Source organism: Puntigrus tetrazona, chromosome 10 (assembly GCF_018831695.1).
Source record: "Puntigrus tetrazona isolate hp1 chromosome 10, ASM1883169v1, whole genome shotgun sequence".
NCBI classification, from domain to species: domain Eukaryota; kingdom Metazoa; phylum Chordata; class Actinopteri; order Cypriniformes; family Cyprinidae; genus Puntigrus; species Puntigrus tetrazona.
This window is the reverse complement of record NC_056708.1, coordinates 13611606-13638689: the sequence shown is the minus strand read 5'-3', so window position 1 is coordinate 13638689 and position 27084 is coordinate 13611606. Positions and strand designations below refer to the sequence as shown.

The following is a 27084-nucleotide window of genomic DNA, read 5'->3' as shown; positions in this document are numbered from 1 at the left end:
GTAAAGAAAACTAAATGCAAGTGTAGCCTACAGAAAGTCGTCTCTCTCGCTTTCTCTGTGTTATAAATAATAATAAAAAATACAAAAATTATATATATAACATTTTATCGACATGATCTGTTTTTGCAAATGAACTCTTCGTATTTCTTTCGAGACGATTTCGTTTTTTCTTTCTAATTCTTTTGTAGAGTTTATTATTATTATTATTATTATTATTATTATTATTATTATTATTATTATCATTATTCTCAAGGTTGCAAATGGTGAGTAATAACAAACAAAAAAATAGGGAGTACTTGAAGTCCTTGTGTCGTTATTAAATACATATGTAAATATAATATGTATATATGAACAGAAATACAAGTGTCGCATGACATTACAACGCTAGTGGGCGGTAAAACACTGTAATCAATCTAATTTGCACGCGTGCAGTCACGAACATCATCGAGACGTAAACAACGCGCGCGGACGCAGGGAATTATGGGATATCTTCCCTCGGCGGCGCGGTGCCGCCATGTCTCCTGAAGATAAACGGCGGCTAGTCGTTTTCACCGCTGCGGTGTTTTCTTTGTTCCTCCTTTTACTCGTGTTGAGCTACATACCAGCTTATTTGTATATACTTTTTATCTGCGTCGTGTCTTGTGTTGTTTATTTTCACAAAGCGGAGGAGTTGCAGCTCTTCGAGAGACTAGGCCTCAATCCTCGCCGTGGACTGAGCGTTCCGTCGGCTCTGTTGCGCTGGTTACCGGGCAGGACTTTGAGCGGAGTCCCGGCCGCCGGCAGAAACAAGTTACGTAAAAGTGATGCTAGAAATTCCTTCGCGTCACCCAGCGATAGACACTTTGCGGGCTCGTATTATAGAAGAGACCACGCGCTCAGCGACTCGGTGTTCAGCCCTCGGGATATACTCATGGGAAGTTACCTCGCCAAGACTGAAGAAAGCCCCTCCGCAGCGGTGAGGCCCGCTGGAGGCTCGGGGGCTTTCATGCACCCCAGAGATCAGCTCCGGGAGAGACTCGCCCGGCCTAATCATGCTGTGCACACCCCTAACAGAAGACTGTCATTCGGGTAAACACCAAGTGCTTTGTCTTGTCGCTTTATATAGGAATGCATTAGAGATTCTATTGTTTACGCTCTCATAAAACACACGTAGCGTGTGTGAGGATCGTGTTTGCACACGTTTGGCATTTTCGGTTGTTCTGACATGTAAGTTGTCCCAGTTTTCCCTCCATGATTTGAAAATGTGGGAGTTCCTGGAGCTGGTCAGGCGCACTGCTCCTCCTACACCAGTTTGGACGCCTGACATTACACGTGTAGGGTTGCATAAAGCTTTCCACATAACATAAAACAGCGTTGTGACAGCTTTGTGCTCGCTAATGTCCATATGTCTGCTACTGCTTGGAATTGGAAACGGTTCATTTTCTTGAGTAAAGGGACATTTATCGTAGTTTATGCGTTATTATTTAAGTTTTAATTTATAATTTGCGTTTATAATTCTAACGCGACACTTCATTTGTTTTGTCGCAATGGTGTACAGTCTACTTTTCTCAAAGTTTTTTGGGGGTCAACTTGTTTCGTGTTGTTTATATATTTATGACAGACTGACTTTAGCTAATTGTTTGAATATATTTTTAAAATATAGATGTCGTAACAGAATATATTTTAAATTGTATTCCTGCGATGCAAAGCTGATTTTTTTTTTTTTTTCGTGTCACATGATCAGTCATTGATTTGGTGGTCAAGAAATATTTAAGTTGAGATTGTTTGTTGCTTTAATATTTTGTGGGAATGAAAGGTCAGGATTTTATGTGTATGACATTTAAAGGACAGCATTTATGTGAATGAGTGGATCAACTGTTTTCAACGTGAGAATATTTGAGCTCTAAATTAGCATGTTGCAAGGATGTGAGGGTGTTTAAGATCTTGTAAAGCGCTAACCTTTTGATGTTTCAATGCCATTTAGGGACCCTGTGGGCACTGCAAGTCGGTTCACCATCACCCCCCAAAGACATTACCCCCTTCAGCAGATGGGGACGTCCCCTGTTGGAGTGATGCCACCTGCAAACTGGGATGGTTTCCGTAAGAAGAATGTCCTCACACAACGCAATTCACCTTCAGTTCACAGTCCTGTCACAGTGAAGATCGCCAGACCAGACCCCGCTCGATCATCATTGTGAGTCATTTTAAAATCTCAAGAGTGGATTAGGTGCACTAGCATTAAAATAGCTTTTGTTTTTTGCCTGTAGTCTAACTCCTGTTTCAGTATTATTTTTCTCCTAAAACCTGCTGCAGTTGCTGCAGGATTAAATTGGAGGGCATTGCTAAGAGAGATGTGTTTTGCTAATATGTAAATGTTACATTGTTTCTAGCTTCAATCACCTGAACTCCCCTGGAGCAGTCAAATCTCCGGGGATTGGAGCCCAGACAGACCCCTGCTCTAGAGAAGCTGTTCTCAGCGTGCTCAGAGAAAGCAGAAAAAGGGAAGTTGATGAGGAGGACAGGAGTGCTTCCTCTGGCCAGAAAAGCAAAAGGAGGTATGAGATGGGCAGAAAGTGAACAAATGAATGTTAGGTTGTAACTATCCATGGTATGTAGGTTTGCTGTTGGTTTTTGTAGTTTCACAGAGTAATTGTCTTGTTCTCATCAGGCGACATGACAGCAGTGGAAGTTCTCAGTCAGCATTTGAGCCACTTCTTGCAAATGGAGCTCCATCTCAGCTTGTTCCAAAGTAGGTGACCCTACACCTTACACTATAATGTCTTCCTCTACATGTTTTATTTTGCTTGATCTGATTATATGTCCTTTCTTCTTTAGACCAGGCAGTCTGAAGAGAGGGATGAACTCTTCTCTTATTGAGGAATCCATTATGAAGCGATCTCGCACCTCTTCTATCAGCTCTGTAAGTGGTGCTCCTGTTCCCAGCGGGGTGCCTGGATCTGTCCGAAATCCCATTCGCAGTTCTTACAGCTCTTCACAGGGTTATCCACAGGTATTTCATATGATCATTTTCTTATAGTGTTTCAGACTGAGGTAATGCAACCAGATATTATTCAAATTGGTAGTAAAGAAGAACGTTGCTCTTTTTTTTTTATACTGTTGTTTTACATTCAATCACTCCATTTAAAATTTGTATTTCCAGAGAAGAGCAGCATCCAGTCTCAGTCTTTCTCCTTTCACAAGCCCAGGAGGATCTCGGTGTCAGACACCAGAGCGAGCTGCCAAGAAATCAAGGTAGAAATCTTTAAATATTCACTACCATTCATTGGTTTCCAAAATACTTTTTTTCTTTTTATTTATTTTTTATTTTTAATCAAGGCTGTATTCCTTGTCCTTATGTCACTGCAAAAAAACAGCTTTTGTAAAGGTGTGATTCGAGGCTTGTGACTCAAGACTCATGGTTCATTCTGTTGTGCTGTTCATATTTTGTAAGCACCGCTATAAAATGTCTAATCAATGTCCGATGAACGCACTAATATTCGATTATACAGGATCTGCTTAAGACATTGTTACTTTATTCATAAACTGTTTTGTGTGCTGTAGGGAGGAAGAGGCTACCTCACCAAGTTCTACATTCTTTGTGAAATTGGATAAGGTAGCAACTGATCCTGCACCTGCTACAAGTGAGAAAACATGCTACCTCGTTCATAATGCATTTTTCATTAAATCAGTGCGACTTTGTATAATATAGCATTACTTATTGGTATAAGTTATAGCTTAACAGTTTTGTACTAGGAATGCTACAAAATTTCATTTTGGGTTTATTTCTACCAGCTAAAGTAACTCCAAAATCTGAGGCACCTGTTGCAACATCGACCTCTGACTCTGGAGGCGGCAGTGGCAAACGTAAGCGCAAAATCCAGCTTGTGACCACAAACAGAGGAGATCAGATTTCTTTGGTAAGTAACAAAGCTGCTATTGATGCACCTTTCCACCATACATTTGCATAGTGGATATTCATCACTGTAACTGTCTGCAGCCACCACCTCCTGAACTGGGCTATACGATCACAGTGAAAGATTTAGATATGGAGAAAAAAGCAACTCTCAGCCAGATACAGAAGGTCCTGGAGGAGCCTGGTATGTTCTCTTCGCTCTTGCCTGGATTGACTATAAATACAATGAAATGCTTTCAGCTAATTCTGTGCTAAATCTTTTATTTTTCCCAGAGCCAGAGATCACTCCTCCAGCTTCCGAACCCACCCCAAATTCGGCTCCCACTTTAACCCTGTTTTCTCAGCCAGCTCCATCTTCTTCGTCTGGGTCTGCACCTGCCGTGAGCATTGCACCCTCTCTGATTTCTCTCTCCAAACCTGTGCCTGAGACCACACCAGCCACTACTATAACTCCTGCTCCAACTATAGACCTCACCATCCCTTCTCCTAGTGTGGCTAGTACAGCACCCCTGACTCTCACCTCAGTCCCCTCCATATCTACCACCCCAGCTGCCCCGACTGCTCCAACTGCTCCATCTTCAAGCATCTCAAACCCGCTCCTGGAGTCCCTGAAAAACATGAAGAATACTCCGCTGCTTAATGCCCCCACATTAATGGGTACTACCACTGCAGGTTTGTAAAAATTATTTCTCGTTTTACAGATTTGGGGTAATTGTTTTTAAAGGAATTCAAAAGGAATATTTGTTGTATAGAATGTTCTAAAGAACAGCACACACTTAAAGTAATCTTATTTACATTCATAAATGTTTTCTCTTTTTTAAAAAAAAAAAAAATGTATTAAAAGGTTAGTTGTCATCGCAAAATGAATACTGTCATCAGTTACTCACCCTCATGTCGTTCCAAACCTGGAAAACCTTTGGTCATCTTTGGAACACAAATTAAGATATTTATGATGAAATTGGTGAGCCATCTGACCCTTCATAGAGACAACCGAAATGTTCTCAGGTCCAGAAATGTAGTAAATGCATTCATCCATGTGAAATCAGTGGCTCAACTTACTTTTTGTACAAAGAAAACAAAACTAACACAATGACAGTTTCATTGGGTTCTTGCAATCCATGGATTTAAACATGACCTTGTGTTTTTTTTTTTGTCATTCTATACAGCTCCAGCAATGTCTGTGCCCAGTCTTTCTACACCTGCTGTAGCCCCCACAAACCCGAGCAGTGGAGTTGTCAAATCTGAGTCAGGCCCTACTGCTCTGCAGCCCTCATTCTCTACCCCTTCCTCTATATCAACACCTGCCTCCAAGCCACCTACTTCCATGCCCTCTGCCTTCGCTCAAATCCTGGCCCAACCTCTTCAACCCTCATCAAGCAAGCTTTCCTTGGGCGGAGGAGGCAGCCTGTTCAGTTTGATTAAACCTGTGGCCACTCCTGCATCTGAGCCACCTAAATCCACAGTTGCTGCACCTACGACCACAGTTGCATCAGTCAATAGCATTAGCAACCCCCTGTCATCTGGGTTTAAGCCCATTTTTGGCGCAGGAAGCACCATGCCTGCTTCCACAGCAGAGGTCAAACCCACCCAGCCCACCTTCAAGCCTTTATTTGGAACAGGAAGTGGCATTAGTGCCTTCGGGCAGACAGCCACACCAACGACATCAACCCCTGCTGCTCCAGTTTCACAGAACAGCGGGATGTTATTCAGTGGACTTACCGGTACCCAGCTAGCCACGGTGTCCACATCATCTGCTGCCCCAACCACGCAAACTCCTTCCCAGTCTCTGTTTGGAGGATGGACCGCAACAACCACATCCGCTCCTGCCACAAACACCGCATTCCAGTTTGGAGCCACATCTACTACGACGGCCGCCCCGACGCTGAACACCAACAATGTTAATGCCAGCGGCACCACTTCCGCTTTTCAGTTTGGAGCTGCAAAACCTGCACCTGCCGCACAGACCCAAAGCACATTCTCTTTTGGTCAGCTGTCAGCAAACCAGAATTCCACCTCCACTTCCTTTGGTGGATTCGGCATGACCAGCAGTACGACTACATCTTCAGAGACACCCACCACGCAAACCACATTCGGGAGCTCAACCTTCACTGCATCGTCAACCTTCCCAGCATCCACACAGCAGACCCCTGCTGCTCCAAAGCCTTTCACGTTTGGCGGCGGTGGCGGCGGCGGCAGTGGTGTTGGTGGTGGTGGTGGCGGCGGTGTAAATAGCGGCACATCACCATTTGTGTTTGGAGCCCCTGCCAGCACAGCAGCGCCTGCATTTGCGACTAACAGTCAGCCTACGTTCGGTGGAGCTGGCTTCTCTTTCGGAAACACCACCACCCCTTCTGCGGCTCCCGTCTTTGGGGCCTCCACACAGACTGTGGCTCCTCTCCCAGCCCCGGCTCCTGCATTCACCTTTGGAGGGGTATCAGCAGCCCCTCAGAACCCTGCTCCGAGTACTCCAGCGCCTCCTGCTTCGGGAGGGTTTAACTTTGGGGCCTCAGCTACACCGTTTGGAACCCCTGCACCTGCAGCTCAAACGCCAGGATTTTCTTTTGGAGCCAACAACACTGATAGCAAGCCTGCTTTTGGTAAGTCTTTTTTTTTTTTTTTTATTGAGAAAGGCCAGGAAGGTTGTATTTGACATTAATAAATTGTAGTAGCACCAGCCATACAGAGATGTAGGTTAATATGTGAACAATTACAATTTAGTAGTATCAGAATATTCGGACTTAACAGATTTATGTGTACGTGTGTACAGATAACGTGTACCTAACATAGTAAAACTGTGGTGAAACTACACTAATAAACAACATAATGATTACTATTTTTTTGTGAGGTTATTTATATTTTGTGTTTGAATACATCATGACAAGATCAGACAAAACCAGTTTGTATCTGCGGTTCCTGTGCCAGTTGTCTTTGATTTTGATTACTGGGTGTAACCTGTATTTCCAGATTTTGTTTAAACGTGCAAAAACATGTATACTGTAAATTATGTTCAAATTTAGCACTGAAATGCCTTTTTGTGTCTGGCCAGAGGTTGATGCTGATCGAGAGCTGCTTTTTGCCATGTTAAATTGCATTATGGGATTTAAAATGACCAGATTTTTTATTTTTTTTTGGACTGGAAATCACCTGAAATTTGTTTTACTCCAAGTAGGATAATTTTCAATTAGTATTTGGGGTGAAAGTAATGAATCTTTTTAAATTATTTACCAAAAATAATTTTAAGCAGTATTGCATATTTTATTAAGGTTATACATATTAAGCTAACATCTATAGTTAGCAGTTAGTATTTTGTATTTAAACTTGGTTAGGAGTGGACAAGTTATTGAACTAAAGCCAGTAAAGCAGCCATCTTACGTTCTCCTTGTGTTCTCTTAGGAACATCAACTCCTGCTTTTGGCCAGGCATCAGCGGGAATGTCAGTGCCATTTGGCAGTCCTGGAACCCCAGGATTTGGAGCAATGGGCACCTCACCATTTGGTAAAATAAAGTCACATGAAATTTTTCACATGATAATGAATAGTAGTTCCATTCATTTTACAAATGTTTTAATTCCTTTAGGTGCTTCACCAGCCGCCTTCTCTATCGGAACAGGCTCCAAGACCTCTGGGGCTCGGCGATTACAAGCACGCAGACAGCACCCAAGGAAGAAGTAATGTGGCTGATGTGAGTCCTGTCCCTTTCATTATTGTCGTCTGGACTCTGCAACCTCTCCTCCGGCTGTCCCACCTGCCCCAGACACTGCTGCTACTGCTGCTGGTCCAAACACAACAAGGCTCTCAGTCAGACCTCATCTCTACAACCCTCCAGACTGCCAGGGCTGGTCAGGCGTGTAGGATCAAGGCTCATGGGGTATAGATTTAAGAGTACCGGGTGGTTCCGTCTCTGCTGTTGGTTGCGCCCACAGAGACCCATCACAACCTCGCTAATGGAGTCTATAAATGTCTGATGAGGATGTCTGGTGTTGGGGAAGGATGGTGAACGGGAGTGAATTATACTTGAAAGAAAAAGAGACTTTCAAATCTGGACTCACACATGAATTCAGTCCAGGCCTGTTGAAAGGTCTTATTTTTGACTTTTGTTTGAGTAGTCAAATGCTGTTTATTTTAGATCCAGTGAAATCCTTTTTTTTTTCTTTTCTTGCAATTAATGTAGAGCTGTTATGCTTTTTCACCATGCTTAGCAAAATCTTTTGTTAAGTCTTCAAAACATGAATATTTTACCCGTTTCATTTAGGAAAAAATGTTTGTTTTTTTTGCCTGAGTGAGCTAAATAATAAACAATCGACTTTTACATGGCTTTTTCTGCACGTTCCTGTAAGAGAAGCAATGTTCATTTACCTGTTTTCCCACATCTGTTTATCACACGTTGGACGTCCGTCTAAAACCAAAGCTGATGTTTTAGTGCGACTCACCTCTTCGTCCCACCATGCCCTGTTTTACTACCTCTCCATTTTAAATGTGCACCTGTGTCCCGGCTGAGATGTTTTACTGCAGTCTGCCTCATTCAATCTACTGTTAATTCTACTCGGAGTAATTAAAATCAGCACTTAATGCAAACATGTAGGCAAAACTACAATTCTATATCCATTTCATCTGCCATCAGTGTGTATTTGACTGTCAGGCACTGGAAGTTTTGTTTTGGTTTTTTTTTTTTTTTAACCCATTCATTGCTCTGTGTGCCTTAGTGTGTTTTGCTTCTGGTTTCATATTATGGATGATGTCAGATTTGTACTCTGAGACATGGATGCCTGTTCTTTCATAATAATGCATTTCAAAAGAATACGATCTCAATTATTTTTGATTACTGACTAAAGAGTTCAATTTCAAACTCGGTAAAAGTGCATACTTGGGTTAGAATATTCTTTGGAGACATTTGACTAAGTGATCAAATGAAATAAGTGCAAAAAATAACTAAAGTGCCCCAATAATTTCAGGAGCATAGAGAATGCGGCATTTGCATTGCTGAATGTTGGTTTAAAATCATTTTGCTCATTTAGATTTGGTTTAACCTGGAGAGGCTTAAATGTTATTTATTTTTACAGTTTCTTTTTCAGTTTTACTTTTTTTTTTTTAACATGCATGAAAACCATTACTGAATTTTTGTATGAACCATTCCTGGCTTTGTATGAAATCTATGGTTTGTGCATGCTTGTGATTGTGTTTTAAAATACCGAGATATAGAGCAAATACTCAACTCGCGACTGAAAAGGCATGTCTTTAGGTTCCTGAATCAGCATCTGTTGGGAAATGCAGTCAAGACATTATGTAGGCCGCTGATACCTGAAGATTTAAAGTCTTAACATGTTCTCAGGTCTGTTAAGTGAAAGAGCTGTTAGTATCATTTGTTTTCAGTCATTATACAATGTTGTATATCCACAAGACACTGGATTTAATTAGTACGTCAATGCACAAAAATGGAAGCACAAAAACACCATTCATTTTAGAGGTTTATTGTATTTTTATTTGGTTTATCTTCAATTCTTTGACCTGAAAATTCCACTGCAGTGGGGACAGCTGTTGTTTTTACGACGATGTAGCCATCGGTCCCCCTTATATGGCTTTTCTCACGTGGGTCTTAATTTGTAATTAATCCGATTTTTGAAGTATCCTCATGCCTAGACTTGATGCAAGGAGGCATGAGCCCAGGCTTTGTTTATTATAAAGCCTTACCAAATACAAGCGAGACGTGTAGACTGTTGAGAAAATGAGATGTGTGTTGAGATGAGAGCTGGATTTCTCAAGCTGTGAATGTTTGAGAGCAGTTGTACCTAGTTGTATGTTTTTCAGACGTTGCTGTTAGTGAATGCTCAGTTTGTGTGTAAATGACCATACCCACTAACCCTCGAAGCGTGAATGGAGTTTTGAATGAAGCGGCACACTGATTGTGTTGTGTCTGCATAAATGCTCTGATAATGACATGCTGGTTTCCAATAAAAATGTAAAGTTGATATGCTGTGGATCTTAATTATGCTCATCAATGGTTTTCATTGCATGATGGATAACTCACACGTTTCGAAATAATGAATCCGAGGGCCGACTTGAAAGTATAGAATACATTTTAATAAAAGCAGGGATAGTCAGTTTTTCAGTGGTAATATAGCTGAGAATAGTTGATTTTCTAGCCTTCTATATCTTCAGGACTCTTGCTGTTTGTGCTTCTTTCTGTTTTTCCTCTTTTTCTTCTTTGAGACTGGAGTTGTCAGTTGCTTGTTTGTGGTCTCTGTGTTCATTTGTTCCTCATCAGATGGACCAGGTTGATGTGTGTTCTGCTTTTCCTCACCACCAGATGGCAATGTTGTGCTGTGAAAAATTACCAAAAAATTAAAAGACAAAGATTTTATTCACACATGGGTTGGACAATGAAACACCGACCAATTTAGTGTTGGAGGTTTCATGGCTAAATGTGACCAGCCTGGTGACCAATCTTCATTGATTCCACCGGTAAGAGCAGAGTGTGAAGGTTTAATTGGCGGAGTTCTAGCACAATTTTGCTTAAAATATTGCAATGCACACAACGTTATCGGTGACATATCAGAGCTCAAAAGAGAACAAAGTGTTGGTGCACATCTTGCTGATGCATCTGTGACCTAGACAGCAAGTCTTTGTGACGTATCAAGAGTCACGGTATCCAGGGTAATGTCTGCACATCAGCAAGAAGAACAAACCATCCAACAGGAGTAACTGTGGACGCAAGAGGAGGCTGTCTGAAAGGGATGTCCGGTTGCTAACCCAGATTGTATCCAAAAAACAAAACCACAAATGGCCAACTCACTGCAGAATTAAATGTGAACTCTCTTGTTTCCACCAAAACGGTCCGTCGGGAGCTCCACAGGGTCAATATACCTGGCCGGGCTGTTATAGCCAAACCTTTGGTCACTTGTGCCAATGCTAAACGTCGGTTTCAATGGTGCCAGCAGCGAAAATCTTGGGCTGTGGACAATGTGAACCTACATTGTCTTTTCCACATCCGAAAGTGTTACAGTGTGGGGAAGCCCCAAAGAAGCATGGGGGTGGATCAGTGCTGGTTTGGGTTGCAATATCATGGCATTCCCTAGGCCCAATACTTGTGCTAGATGGGTGCCAAGGACTACTGAACCATTCTGGAGGAGCAATGGTTCAAACATTGTATCCTGAAGGTGGTGCCATGTATCAGGTTGAAATGCACCAATATTAAGTATTGAGCCACTTTGTGGTGTTTTGGAGGAGTGAGTCAGGAAACTTTTTCCTCTACCAGGAATTCTACAAGAAGAATGGCTCAAAATCCCCACTGTGCAGGACCTGTATCTGTCATTCCCAAGACCAACTGATGCTGTATTGGCTGCAAAAGGAGGATCTACACCATACAAATGAATTTTGGTTTAAAACCAGAAGTTTCAGTTACATTTCCACCCCGTGTGTGTGTTCAGACTTACATGACTGGGAGGTTTTCTTCATGTGTCTGTGGGATGCGTCTCTCCAGCAAGGCCACAAAGAAGCCATGAGTGCGTGTTTTTGCTGTGCTGGCACGAAGACACTCAGTGAAAGGCTCATGACCCCTCTCAGGCCAGTTTGGAAGAAGATGGACTAGTCTAGAATCAAAGACATAAAAAAAAGATGTTCAAACGATGCCCTACTGTTGTGAAACAAATCTGGAATGAGTTTCTGACCTGAATGCAGGGTTCTGCTGCAAGCAGGCCGACACAACCTCCTCGTTCTCCTGTGAGTGAATGGAGCAGGTGGAATAGACGACGCGCTGTACCTGAGGGAACTGCAGAGCGTGATTGAGACAGCGCAGCTGAAATGTAGCCAGCGCCTTCAGACGCTCCTCATCCTGTGGCTCCGAGAACTCATCCCGCAGACAAACCATCCCTGAGGCAGACAGGCACACGTCTGAACAGCCAAATCCACAAGTACTGCTTTTGAAGTTCTTCTTTTATACACAACAATTACCTGATCCACTGCAGGAGGGGTCCAGAAGGATGTACTCCACTTCCTTGTACTCTGAGCTCTGTGGATCTACTTTTAAAAAATCCTGATTGGCCAGATGATGACATGTGACCCCGGCGCGAAGGAGAAGTGTGCTCATGGTGGACAGACGTTTTGCATCAAGATCAAATGCAAACAACTTCCTGTTGTACATTTAATAAAATTAATCAATTATATTATAAAATATATGTATATTTTAGTGGATGTGTGTTAGTGCAGTCACATGATTAATCGCATACAAAATATATATTTTTTGGCATAATATGTGTGCTGTATATATTTATGTAATACAAATGTACATTTTTGGAATATATTTACATATCTATTTGTATTCATAATAAATATATTTAATACATAACCTATTTATCTGAAATACATACATGTGTATATATATACACTTGTTAAGGGACCAAAAGTAATGGGACAGAATAATAATCAAATCAAACTATATACATATTCTTATTCTTCACTATTAGATATAAATACCCTTTATTTTTCATTATGGCAGCTAGATGGCTGGTTTTGTTCCCTGGAGCTGCACAAGCATCAATGACATGGCTGCCAACCTGTGGGTTTAGGATGAAAGCAGGAAGACAGCTGGCCTACAGAAACATTTTAACACAGAGTGAATTAACATGAGATTTATGTCATTTCATATTCTGCAAACTGTAGGTAGGTGTAGTATAACGCTCTACCTTGTCCTGCAATATAATGTGTCCAGCTTTATAAAGGAAGTGATCATGAAAGTCAGTTTTTGAACTAAAAATCAGAAGATCTTGGAGATGAAGATCACATAGAAATGTCTTCCCAGACAGACGATCTAGATCCTCAAGCCTAGGACGATGGAATAGGAAATAATGTTTTTTAAAAAAAAAGCTATCAATAGAAATGCAATGTTTAAAAAACACGTCGGCCAACACCATTTACGTCATTCTAAGAGGACACTGGAGAAATTATGAAATGACATGCAGAGAACAATTTACCGACTTGCTGTTCCTTGATACGAAAATCCCTGCCGTTTTAAATAGTCAATGACGTCCTCAAGAGTGGTTTTCAAAGTGTTCACTCGAACATAGCGTGGAATCACATCATCTGAAGAGATGCGACAATTTGTTTTCCAAAACCTTTCCAATAGCAGAATATGCAGTGGTCTCGATATCTATACCTATCTTTATAATACATAATATATTATAAACATTTTATTTCAGAAAAACGGACATTATAATGGCTACATTACCCAAACTGTGCTGGAAACTAGAGGGCAGCAGGTCTTGATTTTGACTGACTTTTCTCTTGACTTTGATTCTTGCCAGGGCAGCTTGTAGTCTGGAGCGATGCTTCAACATCATTGTCTTCCAGGCACCTCCACATTTCACCCCGTGACCGATGAGCAGGTCATATACCAGCACCTGTTTCACACACACACACACACGACACATCTGTGATGCACCGAACACACACACGCTTTTACAGGTGACGATTACAGTACAGTGATCTACCTTAGCTAAATGGATCCGCAGTTTTGTTTCTTTCAGAAGCCTGGTGCTGTCGATGATCTCCTGCAGAACTGAAGAGTATTTCTGGGTCTCGCACACAAGGGCAAAGAGCTGCTTGATATTCTGATGAACAGACAAAAACAATGTCTTCTTTAAAACTGAAGTCCAGGAGTCCATTATAAAAAAAGGATTACATTATTTGAAGACGCGACAGTCTACAGAGATAGTGAAACAATCAAATACATCGACATATTATTATTATTATTACATATTACGACTGCCTTTCAGTCGTGACGTCATTTCCACTCGACCAACTTTTTTTCCCCCAACGGTTTTATTAAATTTAAGTGTACTTGTTTACCAAGAATACAATAATTTCCCTGAAATATGAGAGAGGTGTGAAGAAACCCAGGTACATGTGATTTGTAAAACAGAATATTACGTTGGAATTTTGTTAAACCAAGCCATATTTGTTAAACACCCATTTACGCCGATTTAATTATAGACCCTGAGGTGTGTATATATATATATATATATATATATATATATATATATATATATATATATATATATATATATATATTAGCACTTACTTGAAATTTACTGTCATAAACCAGAGTTTTCACTGCACCCCTTTTCTGCTCCACTTTCTCAAGAATTTCTGCCGCTTTTATATAAAGCGCCATGATTAACACTCGTGCTTTATACGATAATCTGAACACACTTAACGATAAACATGTGCATAAAACTAAATCTAGTACGGTTAACGCGTCAATCTACCTTACTCTTGGTTAGCTGATACGCTACCCACGTTTTCATATTTGGCTGGTTAGTTTTTGCAACGTTTTTCGACAGTAAGGAACTGTTTACGATAACTGTAATGCTAATAATTGTCCACTAGGTTGAGGCAAAGATAGTTCTAACAGCTTGTCTGATGATTAATACATGTGCTTGTTAACATATAAAGGTAAGATATTGTAAAAGCTCCTTCCTTTTTTATTGAATGTATATTTTAACCCCACCCATGTGTTTTCGCTCAAACACATACGAATTGCTAATTCCTAAACTTAGTCTTTTATGCATCCAGAACAATTGAAACCAATTTGAGCACCCTGTCAACTATTGTACTCAGTCACGTGTGAATGTTCCTGTCTTTGCATCCACTTTAATTCCTCTTGAAGACAATGTAAGAGCCGTCGATCTGTAGTGAGTTTCACTTTAAGCTTGAAATTTGTCCGGAAAAAAAAGTTAGCGTATGTGTTTTGAGTCATAATAATACATTAGGTTTTGATACAGTGAGATATGGAGCATGTACATCTCAATTAAAAAAATCTGTTTTATGCCGTTTTAAAATATGAATATGTCATTTGTATGGCCAAAAAGAATAATGGAAATTCGATACAGCTTGTTAAAGCGATAAAGCAGTACATTGCAATATAAAAGCTATTTATAAATATCTAGCACTTATTATATAAATATTAGGACTTGTCACTCTCAATAATATATGTTCGTAATTAAGATGCAATACCATAATTGATTGGGATTGAGAGATATGCGTAGAATTAAAGTAAAACGTATTTCTTACTAAAAAGGATGAACTATCAATCAGATGATGACAGAAGACGTGTAGTAGATTTTGCCACATGGTTTTGATCATCCTGATTATTTCAAGGTTGTAAAAACTCACACATTTATGTATCAAATATGTATTCAAGTAGGCTTAATAAGGCAAATATCCCCATGGGTTACGAATGACACAAATACAAACTACATGGCTTTTTTTTTAAAAACCTGAAGGGAAAGATTTGCAATTTATTTAAGATCAATTACCTCACTTATAATCCATTGAGTCATAGTGAATCAAAAAAGTATGCCGGTGACTCACTTTTACGTGAACACTGCATGAGAATATTATGTGCAAGGTGATTTTTGAAGGTCTGGTGGATGTAAACTGAATCAGGTCAGTGTAAAACGAGTTAATGTTACCCTGAAGCTATTATGTGTAGATTAACGTAAATTGAGTTCACGCATGCCTGAACCTCTGGCTAATATAAACACGTCTATGAATAGGTTCGATGATTTTTGACATTCCACACAACTCATTTTAGCCGTATCACATAACCAGGACATTGTTGAGTAATCCTAGAGAACTTGTATGTTTCTCCAGGGGGTTAAGAGACGATTTTAACATTCTTGTGATCTCAGGTTGTAAAGGTATTGGGTGATAACCAGCATTCCTTAAGCTTGGATAACCATGTCCAATACAGTTCCCAGGCTTCATAAGCAGAAAGATGAGATGTTTGTAACTTCTGGCACTATATTAGATGCAGTGAAGTTGAAACAGTGCTTTATGGGTGTCACCAGTGCCCTTTAGCTTATAAACAGGTATATGTGTCATAGGACTTGTCAACTGTGCCACTTTGTGTGTTCCAGGCTCAGGAAATGATGTCATTATGCCCCTCCCACCCCTTACCTGAACAGAGGGGTAGGGCCAGACTGAAGCCGTCTGTACAGACAGGGAAAAAAACAAGGAACCGCTCACAACCTGCTTTTATTTGACGGAAAACCTTTTCATGAGAAAAAGAGAATCCAGATTGCATTGGATCGTATTAAAGAGCTTGAAACATGGACGTCCCAGAAAATTCCCCAGGGATTATGGGACTTCTGAAAACTTTTGACGCTTCAGAGTTTGGGAGTTGGGAAAAGATTGGCTCCGGCGGCTTCGGACAGGTGTACAAAGTACGACATATGCAGTGGAAAACATGGCTGGCGATCAAGTGCCCTCCTAGCCTTCATTCAGATGAAAAGTAAGTTAGTTTTGTCAGTGTTTTTCAGTTTTTTAAACTTATTGGAAGCGTGTTTAAAGTAGGTGTGTGAATGTGTGTGTGTGTCTGTTTGTTAACCACAATCATGTGAAGGGCAACTGTCAGACTGGAGATATGCTTTAACCTCAGTTTTGTTTCGATATTAATTGACGACCGTTGGTTTGTTTATACAGTATTTATTTTAAATGCTATAAATTTAAATCCTAAACCGTTTTTTGCCCATGTGCATGTGTTTTAGGTAAAGTGAATGTTCATGCCGTTAAGTGTCTATTCTGTTATGCTGGCATGCAAAAAGACGCTGCCCCTTAATGTGTTGTCTCAGGAAACTGCAATAATATACTGCCTCGAGCTATGATTATGACCCCCGCCTCACAAAATATACATACATACACATTACAGCATCCATTTACACTACATCCATTTTCCACTTTACTGTAACTGTCTTAACATGATAAGGAGTGGCTGTACGTGAGCTTTGTTTCCCAGTAACTTTCCATACATAGGAATTACCCAGAGCTTTGGAATGCACACTGAAATATATCTGGTTATATTTATATTTCATATTTTTTATTATTATCAGAATGTATGCACCTCAGAATGGGGCACCTCATTTATACTTTGATTTATAAATTGAAGTAAATTTTATATATATATATATATATATATATATATATATATATATATATATATATATATAAAATCATTCTAATGCTTAATATTTTTGTGGAAGCCATCGTAGGATTCTCTGATTAATACACAGACACTTTTAAATGCTGGATTGTGTATGTATATGCAGATACATATATACATTGCCCTAATATTTTTATTATGAACAGCTACATTAGTGTACACTGCATTTTCCATTCTTTCTCATTGCACTTTAAATCAAGTCTTGTAAATGTATTTAAAATCACTTAAATTGTTCCAGAGGTGTAAGTCTGCTGTGGATGTTGCTGAGTCACTAGTCAACCTATTTATAAATGACACCCTAATGTGATATAGAGCTCTTTCTGAAACCATCTGCATGAAAATACCAATATTTAGATTGGTTATCCTCATTGTTATTTTAGTTTAGACTGAATTGCACCTCTAGCATGACCCAGCACGTGACTAATAATTTTCTTTAAAGTCTCGTAATAGCCTTATATGAGCATGAATACCCACTGAGTGTGTTGTTATGCATTTCTTTTGAACTCTGGCTTTTATGTAGAACAGGCGCTATTGATATGTAGCACTTTGATATGTAATATGAGAATTATTTTGACAAAGGGATGCGTCAACTGGTTGTTAATGCAAGAAGATTTGATCAGGCACGGTTATCAAGGTGGCATCAGCTGTAATCTAGCACGTCCACCTGTAAAACCTGCTTTTGAAATCTTCATGCGGATGTCACTTTGCGTCACCAAGCTTGTGGAGGAAAAAAAATAAAAGAATCTGATAGATGTTCCATGTGACCCTCACCACAACAACAGGTTATCAGCACATGAGATCTGAAGGTACAAGAATTCTAATTTGCCTCCCCCATCTAAACAGGGCACAGACTTAAAAGCAGGCTTTGTCCTCCTGTGCTCCATCAGGCCTCCGCTTTAGCAGAGTTGGCAAACCGGTTGAACTGGATCAGTTCTTTTTTTAAGAAAAGAACTGCTTTTGTTGAGCTTAAAAGGGTGGCAGAACAGAACGGTGTAGAGGCAGTAGAATGGGTAGTTTTAAGTGTTCCTCCGCACTCCCTCTTAATCTTCTCACTCTATACCTCCCACTTATCCATCCCCGTCAGGACCGCACAACTGTTTCCCACCAGACTTTATTACGAATTACGTTTTCCCTCAGCCTTCTTAAGGCTCATTTACATCAGCACTGTGTGCATAAAAATGACATTATTAACTCTAGGTGTTTTTAGACTTTCTTTGTGAACATTAGGTATATTAATATGAAATGATTGTTTATTTATTTATTTTTCAAAAGGTGTGCTTTCCCTCAACGCTCCTAAAACTATAAGTAGAAAATGTTAGCATTATAAAGTGGAAAGTAATTCTTCATTTATTGTTTATTGTTTTGTTTATTTTTTACATTTGAAGGTATTTTTAATTTATTAAGAATTTTGCTTGCCCTGGGTATTTTTTTTGCGTGTATTTTTATATAATAATTATTTGTATATTTGTAGATATTTTAAATTAAAAAAAATACAGCATTTTTTATTAAATAGTTTTAATTTCTTCTTTCTTTGTGACCAGTAAATATATTAAAATGAAATTGTTTGCGTATTTATTGCTTTTTGTTTGTTATTGAATACACTCATTTACATTTTAGTGTAATATATAAATATATATAAAGTGAAATAAAATGCAACATTCTTATACATTTTAGTACATTTTAATGAATTTATTTAGCACATGCTAAAATTGACGGAGCACTACGTGATCACTTTGTTTGGAGTTCTACAATCATTGATGTGATATGAGTAATAAAAGAATCAATGAACTGATAATGTGAATCACAGACTTACTGACGTCGCAAGTTTTTGTGTAAAATCTGTGCTTGATTTCTTGAGTTACGTGGCTGAGAGACCTTTTGGCCTTCCCTTGGTGCTGTTAACTAAGCAAACAGATTGTAAACTCATTAAAATGTCTTTTGTAAGTCCATTTTTGACCTACATGTCTGACTTCTGTCTGACTTACTAATTAAAGCAGTTGTGTAATAACAAAGTACAAAAGGGCCATTCATACAACCCTTTTATCTATCGGCGTTAAAGACCGAAATGTATTAACAATATAATGTCAGATAAATGTAAACAGCATTTTATTTGTTTGAGATGCCCTGTCTGTGTTTCATGAAGGAAATTTAGCCCATAGCTAAAAAACGTTGTGTTATTGTTCATAAAATGCCTCCAGATAATATCAGTGAGTCAGCATGTGCTCAGGTCCAACGGGTTTAAGCACCTTCCCATGTTGTTTGCTGTGATTTCTTTATGATCTTTTTAATTAATGGGGCGTGTTGCAAGTTATCCAGCTAAAATCCAACTGGATCCCTCCCATGTTAAAACATTCCTGACAAAATAAATGGCATTTACATTCCACGACAGGTGCGACTTTGAACCGTTTCGTTTTTTTTGTCGTTTAGGGAGCGTGCCGAACTTTTAGAGGAGGCCAAAAAGATGGAGGCGGCTAAATTCCGCTACATCCTCCCCGTTTACGGCATCTGCAGCGATCCGCAGGGACTGGTGATGGAATACATGGAGACGGGCTCTTTGGAAACCTTGCTGGCCTCTGAGCCTCTGCCCTGGGAGCTGCGTTTCCGTATCATCCACGAGACGGCGGTGGGGATGAACTTCCTGCACTGCATGAACCCGCCCCTTCTACATCTCGACCTCAAACCTGCCAACATCCTGCTGGACGCGCACTACCACATCAAGGTGAGCACGTCTGGTCGTGACGAGGCCTTGACTCCTTGCTGTAAAGGTGATGACCTTATTGCTCATGGTTTAGAACTTCCAAAGAATCGATCGCAGCTGATTCATTGCTTTAAAGCTTTGAGTTATTCATCACCGTCTGGGTAAACTGCACTGATTTGATTTGGAGTTTTCTTGTTTGGATTTTTACATGTCTTTCAAGTACATGGGATGCTTAAAGCTGCAGTCTGTTACTTTTAGCGCCCCAGCTGTTAAAAAACAGACCTGTGTGCATCTTTTGGAACAATATTGTAGATGGAGTTACTTCTCTCTATTTATGTCTGTGACAAATCATGCAGGTACTGGGCTACTCGAGTACGTACCCGAACCAGTCTAATATAGTTTGAGAATATAACACTTTTATTATAGGTGTGCTGTAGTCATTCAGGACAAGCTAAAAACACGTACTTTCTTATCATATAAATTTTGTACATTTTGAACACAAAAGTTACAGACTACAGCTTTAATAAAAAAAAAAAAACCTGACACAAATACAAAAACATAAAAAACCCCTAAAACGGTTTAAATGAGATTTTGTGTCCTTTAATCCAACAATTCATTAAATGTACAAAATGTTTTTTTTTATTTGTTTATTGTGTTTATTTGTTCACAATTAATTAATTAATTTATTTTTAATGAACTTATTTATTAAGGGTTAAAATGAACACATTTTCCAAAGAGATTTTAATTTAAGTTTAAGTTTAAGTAAACAAATAAAATATTTCTTTTTTTTTGTGTGTGTGTTATTTTATGTTTTATTTTAACTTAGAATTTTTCCATTAGATTTTCATTAATAAACCCTAATTTGGGAAACACTGTTAAATTATCTTAAAGGCATAGTTAAAAAAAATTATTAATTCTGTTATCAATTACTGACCCTCATGTTGTTTCAAACCTTTGAGACCTTAGCTCATCTTCGGAAAACAAATTTAGATATTTTTGACCAAATCTGAGATCCCTCCGTAGACAAAAATACCCAGGTCTAGATCTGTAGCAAGGACATCGGTCAAAGAGTGCACCAGAACCTAATCAACATAATGAGCGTTCTTTAGTTCAGTATGCATCTGTTGTGTACTGCACATAAACAGCACTGTGATTTTTTTGCTTTCTTTCCACACAAAACGTATTCTAATAGCTTTTTAAAATTACAGTTGAACCCCTGATGTCACATGAACCATTTTACCGATGTCCTTTGCGTTTCGAAGGCGCGTTTCCCCCTTTTTAAAGGAATGATTATGATGTTTGGATTAAATAAATATCTACATTATGTGTTTATGTTCACGAAAACATCCTGTCAGCGTGAAGGGGTTTTAATCCTAATCCTGCGTTGACGACTGAACAAGAGTTTTAATCTCTGTCGTGTCAGATCATCTGTGCGGGAAAATTCGTAAGGATTTCAAAATTGACGGGGGGAAGGGCACACCTATCATTTTCTTTTCACGGCCCCCTCATACCTTTCCAGAAAATTCCCTGAGGGCTGAAAAGCTTTCCCATGCCTTATCCAGTTTATATCCAGCCTTCCCATAGATGAGTAAGCAGGTGTCACGAGGGATGGGTGGGAATCGTCGTGTTGGATTGAAAAGGCTAGATGTAAACACGCATTCTGGACCGGTCTGAACAAGTGTTAATGAAGGGCTGGCACACACACGCCTACATATGCGTGCACGCATTTACAGAAAAATCAGGGTTTCCCCACCTAACAGAGCACCTATAGGTGACTTTCTGGAAAATCACAGTAAATAACACTTACATAAAACCCAATCCGATCTAATTTGATTTGAAGATTAAGCCAAATCCTTTGTTTTAGATTTCTGACTTCGGCTTGGCGAGGTGGAACGGCTTTGCCAGGAACGACGATATTAGCCGCGATGGCTTTTGCGGCACAATCGCCTACCTTCCTCCTGAGAGAATCATAGAAAAAGACAGAATCTCTGACACTAAACACGACGTGTACAGGTCAGCCATTTTGGATCGCCGTTACTGGAAGTTTGTCAAAACTACCTTTTAATGATGAAGTCAGTGTTGTGTAACTCATGTGTTGTTTTCACAGTTTTTCTATTGTAATCTGGGGAATCCTCACTCAGAAGAAGCCATATCAAGGTGAGACAAGCATCAAGATCAGTCTCTTAAAGTTTTTCTTGGTATTGAGAGGGTGTGTTTATTTTTATATCAGTGACATCAGATCCCGTAAACATGGATTTTTTTGGCCATTTATTTTAATCTAGCTGACTCTTCGTGACAGAATGTCTGTGTGTTTATCTGGTTGAGATTTCCAGGTAAATCTAAAAGAGAAAATGTGTTTTTTTTGTTGTTGTTGTTGTTTTTGTTTACTTTTTTTTTAGCAACCAGCAGTTACAAGAATTCAGTGTGAAAGAATGAAACCGAAAAAGTTCAGTCAATAGAGGCAAAATTGTTGTGCTTGGCACCAGTGAATGGAATCACTTGGCTGCCAAACAACCCTTTCCAAAAAGAAAAAAAAAAACAATATCCTGATTTACAATGAAAGTTGAAATCACAGAATAGGAAATTAGGGGCCTTTGAGGGAAGTGTTGATTTCTCTTTACTAGTCTGAATGGTTTTTTTTTTTAATATGTCATATAACACTCCCTAACAAAAAAGTTTGTTTATTTATTTATTTTTTTTGTGGTCAAGGAAAGGCACATTTATATAGTACATTTCATACACAATGGTAATTTAAAGTGCTTTACATAAAAAAAATCTAAACAATCTTCAATATAATCACAACAATAAAAGCAAGTAAAAAATTTAAAAAGTCGAAATTTAAAATGAATTACATCAGTTAATAATTAAGAGGATGATACATGAAATATAGTGCAATCATTTTGGACATAACAGTGTTCATTCAGTAAATGCACAGCTAAACAGATGTTTTCTGAGTGCGTGTTTCATTAGGTTTAATTTGGAAACTCATTTTTACTTTCCGTTGTGTGGCAAATTAACGAAAGTTATTTAATTGCTCTAGGAGAGAATAACATCCTGCACATAATGGTGAAGGTGGTGAAGGGCGTTCGTCCAGATCTCAGCATTATTCCTCGCAGTCGTCCTCAGGCCTGCTCGGGATTCCTGTCCCTTATGCAGAAATGCTGGGCACATTCCCCTGAAGCCAGGCCCAGTTTTCAAGGTGAGTGTCTCTCACTTCTCACACGCCAGTAATGAACCTGCTGAGTCACAGCAACCAGAGTTGCACTGCAACATTGATATGACAGAATGTGCCAGGCAACCAATAATTTGCCATGACAATGTGCCATTCTTGCTCTGCGGTACATTTTTATACAGATAAGGATTTGCCATTTCAGGAAGTATTTCTATCAGTGAAGTTCACTATCATTGTTCGTTGAAACATTGTTCGCTTTCTCCTGCAGAGATCACTTCAGAGGCTGAGGAGCTGTGCACCAAACCTCATGACGAGTCTAGAGCGTCCGTTTCTTCAGAACCAGACTGTTCCCCCTGCCCTGCCCCAGCCTCCAGTGAACAGGTAATATCAGATTTATTGCTATGCACACATTCAAACTAATATTTTCCATTGTCATGCTGTGTACTAGGTAAAGCTATGTTTCCGGCAAGTTATGTTCTTATGAGTCAGTTAGTTTGACCTGCAATAAGATTTGTACTTCCTGTCCCTCGGTTATTAGGCAACTCTTTGGTATTTGTCTAAGTACATAGTGTAAATGTTTTACCATGATGACAGTCTTTCATCAGAGTCAGAGAATGCTACCGTGCTGCATAGCTTTAACAGTACCCCTTTGTTATTTTCTGTGCTAGCGTAAAAAACTGTTTATTTTGGAAGAATACACTGTTTTTCACTTGTCAAAATGTTGTGTGTTTGAATAAACGTTTCGCAGAGTCGGTGATTTATTCTTTAATAATTTATGTGGCTCACTCCATTGTTTCTAAAATATGAAAGCATCGTTGCTAGTCTTCATTGTTGATGAAATGTTCTCTTACAAAATCTGTTCTACTTCTCTTCCCATACAGACTAACAACCAAAAGCCGGTGAGGCCGAAGTCAGCTATGCTACCTGAGAAAGACTACAGCCTGTCTGAGCTGCTGTGTCAGATTGACTCCGGCTTGTCTCGTAGTTTTAGCAATGTCAAAGAAGAGTGCCTTGAGAGCAAAGACAACACCAGCAAGAGACTGTCAGGAATCTCCTCCGTGGACTCAGCTTTCTCGTCCCAAGGCTCAATTACATTGTCCTTTGAAAAAGAAAATGCTGTGAATGGTAAGAGAAAAGCTACAGTAGCATCTTGCATTTTTTTTGCATTATATACATTAGGGTATTTTACTTTTTTACTTTTTGCTTCTTAAATGTTTGATTTTTTTCATATTGTTTTTGGTTCGATTTTTGGTTCGGTTTGAATTTGATTTTGCAAGGATTATTGATCATCAGAGATATGCTGAGCAAAAACTTGAATCTGATAATCGTAAAAGTCCAATCAGTGTACCATAAAATTCTTTATACTCATTTTTATCATTCTTGACTGTGTTTATGCACTACTTAGACTCCAGCGAGTTACAGAAGAAGAAGCTTTGTGAAGCCATTCGCACTGAGGACATTGCCAAGCTGATGAAGATCCTCCAACCACAAGATGTTGACTTGCTCTTGGAGGGCGGCAGCAACCTGCTCCACTTCGCAGTGAATCTGGCCAACGAGGAAGCGGTTAAGTTTCTGCTGCTTAGCAACTGCAACCCTAATTTGCCCAATAATCACGGAGCCACGCCCCTTCACCTGGCTGCCGAAAAGCGAATGAAGGGAGTGTCTGAGATTCTCCTGAGCCGCAAGACAACAAATGTCAACGCCAAAGATGAAGACCAATACACACCTCTACACTTTGCAGCCCAGAACGGCGATGAACCCCTCACCCGTTTACTCCTAGACCGTTGCGCATCCATTAACGAAATAGACGCTCAGGGACGTACACCGACGCATATCGCTTGCCACCATGGACAGGAGAACGTGGTGAGGGTCCTGCTAAGTCGTGGAGCGGACGTCCATGTGAAAGGTAAAGACGACTGGACGGCACTACATCTGGCCGCCTGGAAAGGCCATTTGGGAATAGTGAAGCTCCTGGTTAAGCAGGCGGGCGCCAATGTCGATGGCCAGACGTCAGATGGGCGCACTCCACTTCATCTGGCGTCTCAAAGGGGACAGTACCGGGTGGCACGGATCCTGGTGGAGCTTGGCGCTGATGTGCATCTCACCTCCGACGGCCTCCACACTCCCCTTCACGTGGCTGCAGAAACCGGCCACACCAGCACTTCGCGGTTGCTTGTTAAACATGCCGCCAATATCCACAGCCGGACGGCCAATGGCTGCACCGCCTTGCACCTGGCTGCGCAAAAAGGCCATCTACCGACAGTTAAAATGCTTCTGGCGGAGGGTGCCGACCCTGAGAGCTCCAACCACAGCCTTCGCACTGCATGCCACCTGGCTGCCGAGAGCGGCTACTGCGAAATCCTCAAAGAACTTCTCCAGAGCTGCCCCAACGTCGCCAACACCCAAGACCGGAATGGATTCACTCCGCTCCACCTGGCCGTACGCGGCGGCTACAAAGACGCCATCTGCGTCCTGCTTGAACGTGGAGCTGATGCTGCGCCGCTATCTCCGCGGCCCATCGGAGAACATTCGCTGGACTACACGTCGGAATCGGAGCCGGAGAGTCCGAACCCCCTCACGCCAACAAAACTCCAGAGGAAAGTAGTTGTTCTGAAACTCACCACCCACAAAAACACTGATGGCGCACTGATCCCTGTAGACTCTCTGAGCGAATCGGCGCTTTGTTGAGGGTCCTAGCGGGGTTTGACCTCATGGACTTCAGGAACCCTTGCCAAAATGCTCATAGACTCTTTCTCCCTTTTTATCATTCCTACATTGCAAAAACTGACAGATGCTGGACTTCTTATCCATTGGGATTTAATGTACATATTGTAAGTACTCATTTATTGAAACATCGACAGATATTTCCTTCAGGGTTTGGGCTCTCATTAGCTTTCCTACCTAATAATAGAGTTATTTTGTGATTGGAAATGCATTTAAGTGTATATATATATATATATCGGTAATGTAGATATTGTACCTCATTTAAATTCACTTTTTTTGTTGTATGTCTTTAATATCATTGTCTTCTTTTTGTTACCAAAGTGCAGTAGTGATTGATGCAGTGCAAGCAACCCCATAATTGTTTAGACATTTTGTTGTAGCATATTATTAGAATAAGCTCACCCTATATCAGCTTAATATTGCACTTCAAAGCTATAATTTAAACAGAAATGGCAACGCTCTGAGGCCAATTATCTAATTAGAATGGTTCGCACAAAAAGAAATGTGCTTTTATAAAGCCATTTGGCTCGTTCCATGGGAATGTGCCCTCAGGAGGATCACAGGTGTGGGTAGAAGTCTGGGGGGAAGGCTGTATCCCATGTACCCTCATGTTCAGGCCATTGGCTCATTCCTAAGACCACTTTATCTTTTCATCACTCTGTAAAACCGCTGCGCCGAGCCCTGTTTTATGCCAGTGGGGGCGTAGCCGTCATTACCCTTCACTGTCTGGAACAGACAGCCTCTTAATTGCTAGGTCTTTAAACTGCTGTTGAACTCTGGGTTTTTTTGAATGCGATTTAATAGTTAATAGTAACAACAATAGCTGTTAGCATCCATGCATTTGCATCTGTATAAAACAAAATCATCCGTAGCAAACCAATCAGTAATCCAACGCCAACACCTTTTTCAAGTTTATCTTGACTTTTGTAATAAGTTGATAAAGCTGCCTCGTCATTTCCCTTTTGTAAAAAAAAAAAAATCTCTCATTTATTCATTGTGTTTGCACACTTTTATATTTGCACACTTTTATATTTGATGGAAAATTAAAGTGCATCACATATATGAAATATGTTGTCTGTATTTTTGCCTGTTAAGACTGACTTCAATATCAATATTATCTTTCCCACAAAACTCCTATACTGTGACCTTTATTTGAATTAAGTGAATGTGCAACATATACGTACTTAGAACCGACGAAATAGACTTGTCTTAACGTCAGGAAGTCTGCAACTTTTATCACAGGAAAAACAACAGGCCTAAAACAATGGCTTACTGTTCTTAAGTGTATGACACACACTGCCACCACCTCATTATCTTAAAAAGACAGCGGCGGAGCCACGATATGGAGCCTCTTCCACTTTTTTTTCTTTAAAACTGGTATGACTCGTGTGACAGGTTGTGAGGTGATGTTTTAAAGCGCAGCGACGGGTTTGAACGTGCATGCGTACACACGCGGACATGTACAAACACCAGTCAGCGGCTAGCAGAACCTGTGCTTGCGGAAAGCTGATGAATTCACTGATTTATGAGCCGCTGTCAGACGTACACGGCACACACTCACAGTTGTACCCTGTTGATCTCATGGAAAGTTACACATTGACTAAC

General features: G+C 40.1%; 3 protein-coding genes across 4 annotated transcripts; 2 read left to right on the top strand and 1 right to left on the bottom strand.

The window, feature by feature from the left end:
- The first annotated feature begins 465 nt into the window (after positions 1–465).
- Positions 466–9857, top strand: pom121 (POM121 transmembrane nucleoporin). Its single transcript, XM_043251134.1, has 13 exons — positions 466–1068; positions 1964–2173; positions 2370–2534; positions 2648–2728; positions 2815–2989; positions 3140–3231; positions 3541–3620; positions 3772–3896; positions 3977–4076; positions 4166–4564; positions 5059–6489; positions 7286–7387; positions 7469–9857. The coding sequence occupies exons 1-13, from the start codon at positions 515–517 to the stop codon at positions 7561–7563; spliced, it is 3609 nt and encodes a 1202-aa protein (XP_043107069.1). The 5' UTR covers positions 466–514; the 3' UTR covers positions 7564–9857.
- nsun5 (NOP2/Sun RNA methyltransferase 5) lies at positions 8985–14230 on the bottom strand. Of its 2 annotated transcripts, none has more exons than XM_043251137.1 (10): positions 14151–14230; positions 13374–13493; positions 13112–13283; positions 12858–12966; positions 12570–12708; positions 12361–12476; positions 11839–12017; positions 11556–11757; positions 11322–11477; positions 8985–10209 (listed from the first exon to the last, which is right to left on the bottom strand). In XM_043251137.1, exons 1-10 carry the CDS (start codon positions 14187–14189, stop codon positions 10044–10046), a joined length of 1398 nt encoding a protein of 465 aa, XP_043107072.1. In that variant the 5' UTR covers positions 14190–14230; the 3' UTR covers positions 8985–10043. The 2 variants fall into 2 exon arrangements, with proteins under 2 accessions (XP_043107072.1, XP_043107071.1); XM_043251136.1 differs by having other exon boundaries at positions 13964–14212.
- Positions 14231–15821: 1591 nt separating this feature from the next.
- On the top strand, positions 15822–26546 carry ripk4 (receptor-interacting serine-threonine kinase 4). The gene is made up of 8 exons (XM_043251135.1): positions 15822–16177; positions 19313–19604; positions 21448–21596; positions 21691–21740; positions 22624–22782; positions 23024–23136; positions 23637–23880; positions 24161–26546. Exons 1-8 carry the CDS (start codon positions 15996–15998, stop codon positions 25441–25443), a joined length of 2472 nt encoding a protein of 823 aa, XP_043107070.1. The 5' UTR covers positions 15822–15995; the 3' UTR covers positions 25444–26546.
- Positions 26547–27084: the final 538 nt, after the last annotated feature.

Coding starts and splice junctions, on each gene's coding strand:
- pom121 (XM_043251134.1), top strand. CDS start 515: ATGTCTCCTGAAGATAAACGGCGGCTAGTCGTTTTCACCGCTGCGGTG. Junction 3,621..3,771: donor TGATCCTGCACCTGCTACAA/GTGAGAAAACAT, acceptor TATTTCTACCAG/CTAAAGTAACTCCAAAATCT. Junction 4,077..4,165: donor GAAGGTCCTGGAGGAGCCTG/GTATGTTCTCTT, acceptor TATTTTTCCCAG/AGCCAGAGATCACTCCTCCA.
- ripk4 (XM_043251135.1), top strand. CDS start 15,996: ATGGACGTCCCAGAAAATTCCCCAGGGATTATGGGACTTCTGAAAACT. Junction 21,597..21,690: donor ACTAAACACGACGTGTACAG/GTCAGCCATTTT, acceptor TTGTTTTCACAG/TTTTTCTATTGTAATCTGGG. Junction 22,783..23,023: donor AGCCAGGCCCAGTTTTCAAG/GTGAGTGTCTCT, acceptor TTTCTCCTGCAG/AGATCACTTCAGAGGCTGAG.
- nsun5 (XM_043251136.1), bottom strand. CDS start 14,056: ATGGCGCTTTATATAAAAGCGGCAGAAATTCTTGAGAAAGTGGAGCAG. Junction 12,477..12,569: donor ACATTATATTGCAGGACAAG/GTAGAGCGTTAT, acceptor ATGTTTCTGTAG/GCCAGCTGTCTTCCTGCTTT. Junction 11,478..11,555: donor CAGCAGAACCCTGCATTCAG/GTCAGAAACTCA, acceptor CTTTGATTCTAG/ACTAGTCCATCTTCTTCCAA.